Genomic DNA, 14,925 nt, shown 5'->3' with positions numbered 1-14,925 from the left:
CATTTTGCTGGAGAAATCATCCTGCTTTTATCGGGAGACGTTGCTACAGTTTCAGTCATGAGTTCTGTTTGTTGTAGTTCGTAGAGACTCTTTTTAAATAGACTCTGTAGACTGTTTGCTGTAGTGCGCTGTTCAAACAAACTCCGTTTGCTGAGTAAACAAAGTTTGTTTGCTGTCAAATACATTGTTTACTGTGAGTCCTGCGTAAGTCCTGCCTCACCTCAAACTCATTGGCTGACAAAGTGCAACTCATTGGCTTGCACAGTGGTGTCAATAGACACCCTGGATAAAATTATGTCCTGAAACACCTCTACAAAACTGAATGCTAGTACATTTTGAGCTAATGCAATGTAGCTAAATTGGCTTGATTATCCAATTGTAGATTATCCTAATTAATCATAACTGATTAAAAGGCAGCAAAGTTATTTTGTTTATCAAATTATATTACTTTATTTTCTTTGAGTGAGTCTTAGAAAAATCATAGCCATTGGGAATTTCCTCAGAGGTTCACCCGATCGGCCACCGTAACTTCAGCAGATCAGTAGAAAGCCCGGATAAACCACGTGGTGTACTTTCACCAAAGTTACGGTGGCGAGGAGAATCCGTGAGGAAATTTCTGGTGAGCATCTTAACAATTTTCATTACTATCAAACATGCAACAAACCTTTTCCGTTTGATTATAAGCTTTCTGGGAATCTGTAAGGTCACTTTCAAGTTGGGTAATCTGCTGCTGCAGTTGTACAAGCTCTAGCTTGTGCTTATGCTGGGAGGCTGCTACATTCAATTGAAGGGTTTGCAAAGTTTTTTCAAGTCTTTCCACTTCAAGTACACAGTTCTTTCGTTGATCAGCAGATTTTGTTATCTCTGCTCTAAGATCCAGTATGGTTTGTTCACATTCTCCAAGTCTGTTGATTTTTTCATTGCAAACTTTTTTCACTGTTTCAAGTTCCTGGTAACCACAAGATAAAACATGAAAAAGCATGGAAGAAGAAAAGGTCATTCAGCCAATGACGCACATTACTTCCATGACACAATTTGCTCGATCCAATTCATTTAATTTCTGAATAGAGTCCTGCAACCCGTGAGAATTAATACGTGCTGGTTGATTATAAAATTATAGCTGACTTTGGGTATTATATGTGGACAAATAGGATTTTCTCTCAAATACTTTTTTTACATTTTTTAACAAACATTTCAATGGTTTAATTAGTAGCATGATGTGTAAAACAAATTACAGATACAAGCCTGCTCATAACCACTATGATAAAATTATCCATCAAGTCAATGTCTGACCCATCAGCACAAGACTTATTTACATTACACATTATTGTCACGAGTGTTCTTGAAAAACATTTATAAATATATGAAGAGGTAAATTAGAATCACAGAAAATTTACGGCGCAGAAGGAAGCCATTCGGCCCATCGTGTCCAGACCAGCTGAGAAACGAGCCACCCAACCTAATCCCACTTTCCTGCATTTGGTCTGTAGCCCTGCAGGTCACGGCTCTTCAGGTGGATATCCAGGTACTTTTTAAATGAGTTGAGGGTTTCTGCCTCTACCACCCTCTCAGGTAGAGAGTTCCAGACTCCCACCACCTTCTGAATGAAAAAACTTTTCCTCATTTCCGCTCTAATCCTTCTAGCAATCACTTTCAATCTATGCCCCCTGGTTATTGACCCCTTCGCTAAGGGAAATAGGTCCTTCCTATTCACTCTATCTAGGCCCCGCATAATTTTGTGCACCTCAATCAAATCACCCCACAGCCTCCTCTGTTCCAAGGAAAACAATCCTAGCCTATCCATTCACCAGTCCTGGCAACATCCTCGTAAATCTCCTCTGCATGCTCTCTAGTGCAATTACATCCTGAGCGGCGGCGGACCTGGGCGGAACCAGAGGCGAGAGACCGGAGAGCGGGAATATAAAGAGCAGCGGCCCGAGGCCAGAGACCTGAGCGGCGGCGGACCTGGGCGGAACCAGAGGCGAGAGACCGGAGAGCGGGAATATAAAGAGCAGCGACCCGAGGCCCGAGACCTGAGCGGCGGCGGACCTGGGCGGAACCAGAGGCGAGAGACCGGAGAGCGGGAATATAAAGAGCAGCGGCCCGAGGCCCGAGACCTGAGTGGCGGCAGACCTGGGCGGAACCAGAGGCGAGAGACCGGAGAGTGGGGATATCAAGAGCAGCGACCCGAGGCCCGAGACCTGAGCGGTGGCGGACGTGGGCGGAACCAGAGGCGAGAGACCGGAGAGCGGGAATATAAAGAGCAGCGACCCGAGGCCCGAGACCTGAGCGGCGGCGGACCTGGGCGGAACCAGAGGCGAGAGACCGGAGAGCGGGGATATAAAGAGCAGCGACCCGAGGGTTGCTCTGAGAGCAGCGGCAGAGGTCGGGGTGACGTCACCAGTCAGAAAGTGACGCGGCACAGGGGAGGCAGCTGATTGGTGAGTAGGTTCAGGTGAGTATTTCTATCATTTTACTGTAACTAAAGTAATAAGAAAGGGAAGGTCTGCAGGTTTTAAAACAGGTAGTGTTTTTTTTAGTGAACCTAGGTCCCTGGTATAGTTAAACTTTTCTAATTTCAACGTAATTTAAAAGGGGTAACTAAGCTAAGGCAGCAGACCTCGCACCCGTGATATGCCCCTCCTGCAAGATGTGGGAAGTCATGTCCCTGCCGACCATGTGTGCGGGAAGTGTGTCCACCTGCAGCTACTGACCGATCGTATCTCGGAGCTGGAGCTGCGGGTGAACTCACTGTGGAGCATCCGCGAAGCAGAGAAACTCGTGGATAGCACGTTTAGCGAGTTGGTCACACCGCAGGTAACGGGACTACAGGCAGGAAGTGAATGGGTGACCACCAGGCAGAGTAAGAGATGCAGGCAGGTAGTGCAGGGGTCCCCTGTGGCCATCCCCCTCTCAAACAGGTATACCGTTTTGGATACTGTTGGGGGTGATGGCTCACCAGGGGAAGGTGGCAGTGGCCAGGTTCATGGCACCGTGGCTGGCTCTGCTGCACAGGAGGGCAGGAAAAAGAGTGGTAGAGCTATAGTGATAGGGGACTCGATTGTAAGGGGAATAGACAGGCGTTTCTGCGGACGCAACTGAGACTCCAGGATGGTATGTTGCCTCCCTGGTGCAAGGGTCAGAGATGTCTCGGAGCGGCTGCAGAACATTCTGGAGGGGGAGGGTGAACAGCCAGTTGTCGTGGTGCATATAGGTACCAACGATATAGGTAAAAAAACGGGATGAGGTCCTACAAGCTGAATTTAGGGAGTTAGGAGTTAAACTAAAAAGTAGGACCTCAAAGATAGTAATCTCAGGATTGCTACCAGTGCCACGGGCTAGTCAGAGTAGGAATGACAGGATAGCTAGGATGAATACGTGGCTTGAGAGATGGTGCAAGAGGGAGGGATTCAAATTCCTGGGACATTGGAACCGGTTCTGGGGGAGGTGGGACCAGTACAAATTGGACGGTCTGCATCTGGGCAGGACTGGAACCAATGTCCAAGGGGGAGTGTTTGCTAGTGCTGTTGGGGAGGGTTTAAACTAATGTGGCAGGGGGATGGGAACTGATGCAGGAAGTCAGTGGGAAGTAAAGTGGTGACAGAAACAAAAGGCAGTAAGGGAGAGTGTACAAAACATGACCGGACAGATGGTCTGAGAAAGCAGGGCAAAGACCAAGGGAAGTCTAGATTAAACTGCATTTATTTCAATGCAAGAAGTCTGATGGGCAAGGCAGATGAACTCAGGGCATGGATGGGCACATGGGACTGGGATGTTATAGCTATTACTGAAATATGGCTAAGGGAGGGGCAGGACTGGCAGCTCAATGTTCCAGGGTACAGATGCTATAGGAAAGATAGAGCAGGAGGTAAGAGAGGAGGGGGAGTTGCGTTCTTGATCAGGGAGAACATCACGGCAGTAGTGAGAGGGGATATATCCGAAGGTTCGCCCACGGAGTCTATATGGGTAGAACTGAAAAATAAGAAGGGAGAGATCACGTTGATAGGATTGTACTACAGACCCCCAAATAGTCAATGGGAAATTGAGGAGCAAATATGTAAGGAGATTACAGACAGCTGCAAGAAAAATAGGGTGGTAATAGTAGGGGACTTTAACTTTCCCAACATTGACTGGGACAGCCATAGCATTAGGGGCTTGGATGGAGAGAAATTTGTTGAGTGTATTCAGGAGGAATTTCTCATTCAGTATGTGGATGGCCCGACTAGAGAGGGGGCAAAACTTGACCTCCTCTTGGGAAATAAGGAAGGTCAGGTGACAGAAGTGAGGGATCACTTTGGGACCAGTGATCATAATTCCATTAGTTTTAGGATAGTTATGGAGAATGATAGGTCTGGCCCAGAAGTTAAAATTCTAAATTGGGGAAAGGCCAATTTTGATGGTATTAGACAGGAACTTTCAGAAGTTGATTGGGAGAGTCTGTTGGCAGGCAAAGGGATGTCTGGTAAGTGGGAGGCCTTCAAAAGTGTGTTAACCAGGGTTCAGGGTAAGCACATTCCTTATAAAGTGAAGGGCAAGGCTGGTAGAAGTAGGGAACCTTGGATGACTCGGGAGATTGAGGCCCGAGTCAGAAAGAAGAAGGAGGCATGTGACATGCATCGGCAGCTGGGATCAAGTGGATCCCTTGAAGAGTATAGATATTGCCGGAGGAGAGTTAAGAGAGAAATCAGGAGGGCAAAAAGGGGATATGAGATTGCTTTGGCAGATAAGGCAAAGGAGAATACAAAGAGCTTCTACAAATACATAAAGGGCAAAAGAGTAACTAGGGAGAGAGTAGGGCCACTTAAGGATCAACAAGGTCATCTATGTGAGGAACCACAAGAGATGCGTGAGATCCTAAATGACTATTTCGCATCGGTATTTACGGTTGAGAAAGGCATGGATGTTAGGGAACTTGGGGAAATAAATAGTGATGTCTTGAGGAGTGTACATATTACAGAGAGGGAGGTGCTGGAAGTCTTAACGCGCATCAAGGTAGATAAATCTCCGGGACCTGATGAAATGTATCCCAGGACTTTATGGGAGGTTAGGGAGGAAATTGCGGGTCCCCTAGCAGAGATATTTGAATGATTGACAGCTGCAGGTGAGGTGCCTGAAGATTGGAGGGTAGCAAATGTTGTGCCTTTGTTTAAGAAGGGCGGCAGGGAAAAGCCTGGGAACTACAGACCGGTGAGCCTGACATCTGTAGTGGGTAAGTTGTTAGAGGGTATTCTGAGAGACAGGATCTACGGGCATTTGGAGAGGCAGGGACTGATTAGGAACAGTCAGCATGGTTTTGTGAGAGGAAAATCATGTCTCACAAATTTGATTGAGTTTTTTGAAGGGGTAACCAAGAAGATAGATGAGGGCTGTGCAGTAGACGTGGTCTACATGGACTTTAGCAAAGCCTTTGACAAGGTACCGCATGGTAGGTTGTTACATAAGGTTAAATCTCACGGGATCCAAGGTGAGGTAGCCAATTGGATACATAATTGGATTGACGGCAGAAGACAGAGGGTGGTTGTAGAGGGTTGTTTTTCAAACTGGAGGCCTGTGACCAGCGGTGTGCCTCAGGGATCGGTGCTGGGTCTGCTGTTATTTGTTATTTATATTAATGATTTGGATGAGAATTTAGGAGGCATGGTTAGTAAGTTTGCAGATGACACCAAGATTGGTGGCATTGTGGACAGTGAAGAAGGTTATCTAGGATTGCAACGGGATCTTGATAAATTGGGCCAGTGGGCCGATGAATGGCAGATGGAGTTTAATTTAGATAAATGTGAGGTGATGCATTTTGGTAGATCGAATCGGGCCAGGACCTACTCCGTTAATGGTAGGGCGTTGGGGAGAGTTATAGAACAAAGAGATCTAGGAGTACAGGTTCATAGCTCCTTGAAAGTGGAGTCACAGGTGGATAGGGTGGTGAAGAAGGCATTCAGCATGCTTGGTTTCATTGGTCAGAACATTGAATACAGGAGTTGGGATGTCTTGTTGAAGTTGTACAAGACATTAGTTAGGCCACACTTGGAATACTGTGTACAGTTCTGGTCACCCTATTATAGAAAGGATATTATTAAACCAGAAAGAGTGCAGAAAAGATTTACTAGGATGCTACCTGAACTTGATGGTTTGACTTCTAGGGAGAGGTTGGATAGGCTGAGACTTTTTTCCCTGGAGAGTAGGAGGTTTTGGGGTGATCTTATAGAAGTCTATAAAATAATGAGGGGCATAGATAAGGTCGATAGTCAAAATCTTTTCCCAAAGGTAGGGGAGTCTATAACAAGGGGGCATAGATTTAAGGTGAGAGGGGAGAGTTACAAAAGGGTCCAGAGGGGCAATTTTTTCACTCAAAGGGTGGTGAGTGTCTGGAACGAGCTGCCAGAGGCAGTAGTAGAGGCGGGTACAATTTTGTCTTTTAAAAAGCATTTGGACAGTTACATGGGTAAGATGGGTATAGATTGATATGGGCCAAGTGCAGGCAATTGGGACTAGCTTAGTGGTATAAACTGGGCGACATGGACATGTTGGGCCGAAGGGCCTGTTTCCATGTTGTAAACTTCTATGATTCTATGATTCTATTCTTCCTGTAATGTGGTGACCAGAACTGTGCGCAATACTCAAGCTGCGGCCTAACTAGTGTTCTATACAGTTCCAGCATAACATCCCTGCTTTTATATTCTATGCCTCGGCTAGTAAAGGAAAGCATTCTATATGCCTTCTTAACCACCTTATCTACCTGTCCTGTTACCTTAAGGGATCTGTGGACATGCACTCCAAGGTCCCTCACTTCCTCTACACCTCTCAGTATCCTCCCATTTATTGTGTATTCCCTTGCCTTGTTTGCTCTCCCCAAATGCATTACCTCACCCTTCTCTGGATTGAACCCCATTTGCCAGTTTTCTGCCCATCTGACCAGTCCATTGATATCTTCCTGCAGTCCACAGCTTTCCTCCTCACTATCAACCACACGGCCTATCTTCGTGTCATCCGCAAATTTATTAATCATGCCCCCTACGTTTAAGTCCAAATCGTTAATGTATACCACAAAAAGCAAAGTAGGACTCAGCCCTGCGGCACCCCACTGGAAACAGCCTTCCAGTTGCAAAAACACCCGTCGACCATTACCCTTTGCTTCCTGCCACTGAGCCAATTTTGGATCCAATTTGCCACATTCCCTTGGATCCCATGAGCCTTTACTTTTTTGACCAATCTGCCATATTGGACCTTGTCAAAAGCCTTGCTAAAATAGATGTAGACTACATCAATTGCGCTACCCTCATCGATCCTCCTTGTCACCTCCTCGAAATTGTTCTTGGGCCGTAGCGCAAAACAGAGGATAGCGAATCGACTGCCTGTTTTACATTCCGCCTGATTTTCTTTGTTCCATTTAAGAGATTGAAGTCAATGGAAAAGGAAATCAGGTGGAATGTAACACGGGCGGCCGAATCACTAACCCTCGGTTTGCGCTACGGCCCAAGACGAATTTCACCCCATGAGTATTTTAATGGGTAATCAACTTCCACACTGAATCAATGACATTTAATAGGTCAGATATTAGGAGTAAGAATGGTCTTTGCCATGAGTCGCTCAGCTTGAGCTGATCTCACCATAATATGAGGCCAGCTCATTTAAGTATTTTTCTGCTGCTCCCAGCACATAGCAAACTGGGAGCGCCAGGAGCCCAAAATTTGGGTGTCAAACAATGCAGGGCTGCTGGCTGCCCATGAAGTGCCGGCACCTTTTTTTATGGTGAGGTTGGAGATGACAAAGGCAGGTTGACCTAGAGGAAGGCAAGGGCCATCCAGCTATAAAAAAACATGTTAGTGCCAATGTAGCGCTAAATTGCACTGAATTATGAGCAGTTTTACGCAGTGGGTCCATATCCACTTAGAATCAGGTTGGAACTATTCAAACTCATTTCAGTTTGGGCCCTCACAGGAGACAAGGAAGAAAGACTTTCATCACAACACTGCGCTGGACTCAGATTTGGATGTCAGAGATGAAGGACAATGTGCCAAGGATGATAGAAACATAGAAAATAGGAGCAAGAGTAGGCCATTCAGCCCTTCGGGCCTGCTCTGCCATTCAAAATGATCATGGCTGATCGTCTAACTCAGTACCCTGTTCTTGCTTATTCCCCATATCCCTTAATCACTTTAGCATTAAGAAATATATCTATCTGCTTCATGAATACATCTAATGACTTGGCCTCCACTGCCTTCTGTGGTAGAGATTTCCACAGATTCACCACCCACTGAGTGAAGAAATTTCTCCTCATCTCGGTTCTAAATGGCATACCCCATATCCTGAGACTGTGACCCCTGGTTATGGACTCCCCAGCCATCGGGAACATCCTCCCTGCATCTAGTCTGTCTAGTCCTGTTAGAATTTTATATGTTTCGATGAGATCACTTCTCATTCTTCTAAACTCTACTGAATATAGGCCTGGTCGACCCAATCTCTTCTCATACGTCAGTCCTGCCATCCCAGAAATCAGTCTGCTGCCAGTCCTCAAGCTTGCCGCTTTTTCTGGCAATTTTATATGTCTCCTCTTTGGATCTAATACTATCCCTAATTTCTTTTGTAAGCCACGATTGAGCTACCTTTCCTGTTTTATTTTTGCGCCAGACAGGAATGAATAATTGTTGTAATTCCTGCACACGTTCTTTAAATATTAGCCATTGCCTATCCACCGTCATCCCTTTTGGTAAAGTTCCCCAATCTATCATAGCCAACTCGCAGCTCATACTTTCGTAATTTCCTTCATTTAGATTCAGGACCCTAGTTTCGGATTCAACTACTTCACTCTCCATCTTAATGAGGAATTCTATCATGTTATGGTCGCTCTTCCCTCAGGGACCCTGCACAACAAGATTGTTAATTAATCCTTTCTCATTGCACAATATACAGTCTAGGATCGCCTGTTCTCCAGTTGGTTCCTCAATGTATTGGTCTAGAAAACCATCACGTACACACTCCAGGAATTCCTCCCCCACAGTATTATTGCTAATTTGGTTTGACCAATCTATATGTAGATTAAAGTCACCCATGATTAGAGTTGTACCCTTCTTGTATGCGTCTCTAATTTCCTGTTAAAAGTCCTCCCGTACATCTCCACTACTGTTTGGGGGCCGAGAGACAACCTCCACCAATGTTTTCTGCCCCTTGGTGTTTCTTAGCTCCATCCATACAGATTCCACATCGTGATTTTCTGAGCCAATATCCTTTCTCACTATTGCATTGATTTCCTCCTTTACTAACAACGCTACCCCACCTCCTTTCCCTTTTTGCCTGTCCTTCCTAAATATTGAATACCCCTGGATGTTCAATTCCCATCCTTGGTCACTCTGCAGCCATGTCTCCGTAATCGCAACTATATCATAACCGTTAATATCTATCTGCGCTGTTAATTCATCTAGCTTATTGTGAATGCTCCGGGCATTAAGACACAATGCATTTAGACTTGTCTTTTTAAGATTGCTAGTCATCTTAGTTTTATTTTGCACTGTGGCCCTATTTGTTTTTCACCCTTGTTTTCTCTGCCTTCCACTATTGCTTCTTCCCTTTCTGTCTTTTGTTTCTATCCTTGTTTCCCCCTCTTCTGTCTCCCTGCTCAGGTTCCCATCCCCCTGCCATTCTCGTTTAAACCTTCCCCTTATGGTCTTATAAGAGATAAATCAATTAGGGAGAGAAAAAATATAGTTGTTTCAAACTCAAACATGTTTCTATACTTGGCCGAGAGTTAGCTATATATTTATATGGAAGTAGAAAGTTCCTGTCGGACAAATGACATCAGTTCAATTATGCACCTCAAGCGTAACAGACATTATTCTTCAAATTATCATATATTATACAAAAAGCTGGGAAAGAAAGTTATATAAGCAGAAAATTTAGACATATACCTGTGGTTTAATAAATGTTTTGGTTGGAAGCCATTTAACCTTCCCTCATCACCATATCCATGATATTTAGAGGACAAGGGTAAATAAAGTAATCACTCAAGTTAGTATGTTCTTTTTATAGAGCTCTGATTTATTATTCAGATATCTAGTGCAAAGCTTACCTTCTGTAAGTATTCAGAGTGTGTAGTCTGTGCTTCATACTCTTCATTGGAATGACCATGTTTGAGTTGATAATGTGTCAAGTCTGATTGGAGTTGTAGTATTGTCTCTTCTTGTTCTGCAGTCTAAATAATAATGCATTGAAAAGTAGCATGATATATCACTTATCACACTGAACAATTTTGGAAAAAAAAATTGTTAAGTTTTGTGCATAGATCGTACTTCCTGTAAGTGTCCCACTTGCTTCCTGTTACACTTCTCTGCCATGCTTAAACTTTCAACCATTCAAGTTTGCTCATTATACAAAGCTAGGTGAGAAAGTAAGCTGTGAGGAGGACACAAAGGGACTGCAAAGGGATATAGACAGGTTAAGTGAGTGGGCAAGAAGGTGGCAAATGGAGTATAATGTGGGGAAATGTGAGGTTATTCACTTTGGTAGGAAGAATAGGAAAACAGATTTTTTTTAAATGGTGAGAAACTAGTAAATGTTGGTATTCAGAGAGACTTGGGTGCCCTCGTACAAGAAACACAAATCGTTAGCATGCAGGTAGAGCAAGCAATTAAGAAAGCAAATGGCATGTTAGCCTTTATTGCAAGGGGATTGGAGTACAAGAGTAAGGAAGTCTTACTACAATTGTACAGGGCTTTGGTGAGACCTCATCTGGAGTACTGTGTACAGTTTTGGTCTCCTTATCTCAGGAAGGATATACTTGCCTTCGAGGCGGTGTGACGAAGGTTCACTGGATTGATTCCTGGCATGAGAGGGTTGTCCTACGAGGAGAGGTTGAGTAGAATGGGCCTATACAGCCAGTAGTCGTGGTCCATATTGGTACCAACGACATAGGTAAAAAAAGGGATGAGGTCCTACAAGGGGGTAGGCAACCTTGGACCTGGTCCTGTGTAATGAGCCAGGATTAATTAATAATGTCCTAGTTAAGGATCCCCTTGGAATGAGTGACCATAACATGGTTACATTCCATATCCAATTAGAGGGTGAGAAGGTTGGTTCTCAAACAAGCGTACTGAGCTTGAATAAAGGAGACTATGATGGTATGAGAGCGGAATTGATTAAAGTGGACTGGGAAAATAGATTAAAGTATAAGACGGTACATGAGCAGTGGTGTTCATTCAAGGAGTTATTTTACAACTTTCAAAAAAAAAATATTCCACTGAGGAAAAAAGGGTGTAAAAGAAATGACAGCCATCCGTGGCTAAGTAAAGAAATTAAGCATAGTATCCGACTAAAAACAAGGACATATAAGGTAGCCAAACTTAGTGGGAGGATAGAAGATTGGGAAGTCTTCAAAAGACAGCAAAAAGTAACTAAAGGATTGATTAAGAAAGGGAAGATAGATTATGAAAATAAATTAGCAAAAAAATGTAAAAACAGATAGCAAGAGTTTCTATAGTTATATAAAAAGAAAAAGGGTGGCTAAGGCAAACGTAGGTCCCTTAGAGGATGAGACCGGGAAATTAATGGTGGGAAACATGCAGATGGCAAAAATGCTGAACAAATATTTTGTTTCAGTCTTTACGGTAGAGGACACTAAGTCCCATCACTGGACAAACAGGACAATCACTAAAGAATTGGTACTCAGTAAATTAATGGGACTCAAGGCAGATAAATCCCCTGGACCTGATGGCTTACATCCTAGGGTCTTGAGGGAAGTGGCAGTAGGGATTGTGGATGCTTTGGTAATAATTTTCCAAAATTCTCTGGACTCGGCAAAGGTCCCGGCAGATTGGAAAACTGCTAATGTAACACCCTTATTTAAAAAGGGTCATAGGCAGAAGGCTGGAAATTATAGACCAGTTAGCCTAACATCTGTGGTGGGTAAAATTTTGGAGTCTATTATTAAGGGGACAGTAGCGGAATATTTGGATAAACATAATTTAATAGGACAAAGTCATATGGCTTTATGAAGGGGAAGTCATGTCTGACAAATTTGCTTGAGTTCTTTGAGGACATAACGTACAGGGTGGATAAAGGGGAACCAGTGGACGTAGTGTATTTAGACTTCCAGAAGGCATTCGACAAGGTGCCACATAAAAGATTATTGCTCAAGATAAAGAATCACTGGATTGGGGGTAATATTCTGGCATGGGTGGAGGATTGGTTATCTAACAGGAAGCAGAGAGTTGGGATAAATGGTTCATTCTCGGACTGGCAACCAGTAGCCAGTGGTGTTCCGCAGGGGTCAGTGCTGGGTCCCCAACTCTTTACAATCTATATTAACGATTTGGAGGAGGGGACCGAGTGTAACATATCAAAGTTTGCAGATGATACAAAGATGGGAGGGAAAGTTGAGAGTGAAGAAGACATAAAAAACCTACAAGGGGATATAGACAGGCTGGGTGAGTGGGCGGAGACTTGGTAGATGCAATACAATATTGGAAAATGTGAGGTTATGCACTTTGGCAGGAAAAATTAGAGAGCAAGTTATTATCTTAATGGCGAGAAACTGGAAAGTACTGCAGTACAAAGGGATCTGGGGGTCCTAGTGCAAGAAAATCAAAAAGTTAGTGTGCAGGTGCAGCAGGTGATCAAGAAGGCCAACGGAATATTGGCTTTTATTGCTAGGGGGATAGAATATAAAAACAGGGAGGTATTGCTGCAGTTATATAAGGTATTGGTGAGACCGCACCTGGAATACTGCATACAGTTTTGGTCTCCATACTTAAGAAAATACATACTTGCTCTCGAGGCAGTACAAAGAAGGTTCACTCGGTTAATCCCGGGGATGAGGGGGTGGACATATGAGAGGTTGAGTGGATTGGGACTCTACTCATTGGAGTTCAGAAGAATGAGAGGCGATCTTATTGAAACATATAAGATCGTGAAGGGGCTTGATCAGGTGGATGCGGTAAGGATGTTCCCAAGGATGGGTGAAACTAGAACTAGGGGGCATAATCTTCGAATAAGGGGCTGCTCTTTCAAAACTGAGATGAGGAGAAACTTCTTCACTCAGAGGGTAGTGGTCTGTGGAATTTGCTGCCCCAGGAAGCTGTGGAAGCTACATCATTAAAAAAATTTAAAACAGAAATAGACAGTTTCCTAGAAGTTAAGGGAATTAGGGGTTACGGGGAGCGGGCAGGAAATTGGACATGAATTTAGATTTGAGGTTAGGGTCAGATCAGCCATGATCTCATTGAATGGCGGAGCAGGCTCGAGGGGCCGATTGGCCTACTCCTGCTCCTATTTCTTATGTTCTTATGTTCTTATACTCACTGGAGTTTAGAAGAATGAGAGGTGATCTCACTGAAACATATAAGATTCTGAGGGGGCTTGACAGGGTCGATGCTGAGAGGTTGTTTCCCCTGGCTGGAGAGTCTAGAACTAGGGGGCATAGTCGCAGGATAAGGGGTCCGCCATTTAAGACTGAGATGAGGAGGTATTTCTTCACTCAGAGGGTTGTGAATCTTTGGAATTCTCTACCCCAGAGGGCTGTGAATGCTGAGTTGTTAAGTATATTCAAGGCTGAGATAGATAGATTTTTGGACTCTGGGGAATCAAGGGATATGGGGACTGGGCGGGTAAGTGGAGTTGAGGTCGAAGATCAGCCACGATCTGATTGAATGGCGGAGCAAGCTCGAGGGGCCGTGTGGCCTACTCGTGCTTCTATTTCTTATGTACTTCCATTCAGTCCTGAGATACTAAAAATGCAGTCATCACTTCAAAGAACTTATAACTGGTTCCCGGCTCCAAATGTGGTTATGATGCTTTCTTTAATGGCACGCTGCAACGCTCCTGCCCCTATTACCAAGATCCTCCTCCCAGTTTCTGCACCCAGCAATTCCCGCCTCTTATTCCCATATCCTGTAAATACCATCCCAGTGCTCTCACATCCCAAGATTACCATCGCACCACTTCCACATTCTCAATATGCCACTCCCACATCCTAGAACACCTCCTCGATTACTGTCACACCCAAGGACTGCTCACACACCCCTAACAACCCTTCCAACACTACTTAATTACAGCATCCCCCGCATCCAGTACCTACCTACCCAAAACATTTTCGCTACCATTTTGGGTGGATCCCCGACTTTACTAAAAGGTAAGACATAGGTGGTTAAATTGGTCCATGCCAGTAGCCCAAAACAGACTAATAATAAATTGGTGTCTGATTTTCTTTTCCATTGACTTCAATAACCTTTGAGATGGTCATTAATTATATGCTGTAAATGTTACCTGTCATTTGTCAGGTCAAGCCCGGATGTTATCCAGATCCTGCTACAGCTGGCATGGGCATTATCAGAGGAGTTGTGGATGAAGCTGAACAATGTGGAATCATCAGTGAACAGCCCCATCCCTGACCTTATGACACAGGGAGGGCCATTAAAGAAGCAGGTGAAGATAGCTGGCTCAAGGGTGCTTCCAAATATAACTCCTTCAATGCTGTGACGACTGCGAAACATCTTCTCTACGTCAACCCTAACGAATTATTTAAAAATCTCTGCCGCTACATATATTAATTTAAAAATATTCCCAACCCACTCATGACTGCTGCATAATTGATTTACTAATTCCTGTTGATTTTATTTCATTAATACATTTTAGCAAAGCCATGTTATATTTCTTCCTTTTATTTCATTAATAAATTTTAATCCAATTCTATTGGGTTCAATGTCAACTCCATTTATTTAACTAATATATTTTGCAGGAGTCATTTTTTTATTTCTTCCATTACAGGAATACAATTGGATTAAATGGTCACTATTTTTATTTAATTAATAAATTTGGAACAAAGCAAGGATTAAATGACCTACTGCATTACCATAAAATGGTCACTGTTTTTATTTCTACAAACCTATGTCATTAAATATCCACTGCTCCTTTTGATTAGTTTTAGGGGAAACACATTGT

The 14,925-nt window shown here is 43.8% G+C and overlaps 1 protein-coding gene across 1 annotated transcript in view; it reads right to left on the bottom strand.

Annotated features, from left to right (window-relative positions):
* LOC137308418 (early endosome antigen 1-like) overlaps positions 1-14,925 on the bottom strand; it is a 498,139-nt gene that overhangs the window by 209,016 nt on the left and 274,198 nt on the right. The window contains exons 20-21 of the mRNA XM_067977151.1: positions 10,061-10,183; positions 665-949 (exon numbers count right to left, since the gene is read on the bottom strand). Coding sequence (XP_067833252.1) covers positions 665-949; positions 10,061-10,183 — 408 coding nt within the window. The remainder of the gene's footprint in view (positions 1-664; positions 950-10,060; positions 10,184-14,925) is intronic.

Source organism: Heptranchias perlo, chromosome 3 (genome assembly GCF_035084215.1).
Source record: "Heptranchias perlo isolate sHepPer1 chromosome 3, sHepPer1.hap1, whole genome shotgun sequence".
Lineage (NCBI taxonomy): Eukaryota > Metazoa > Chordata > Chondrichthyes > Hexanchiformes > Hexanchidae > Heptranchias > Heptranchias perlo.
Note: the sequence above shows the minus strand (reverse complement) of the source record. Positions and strands in the feature narration are given on the sequence as shown.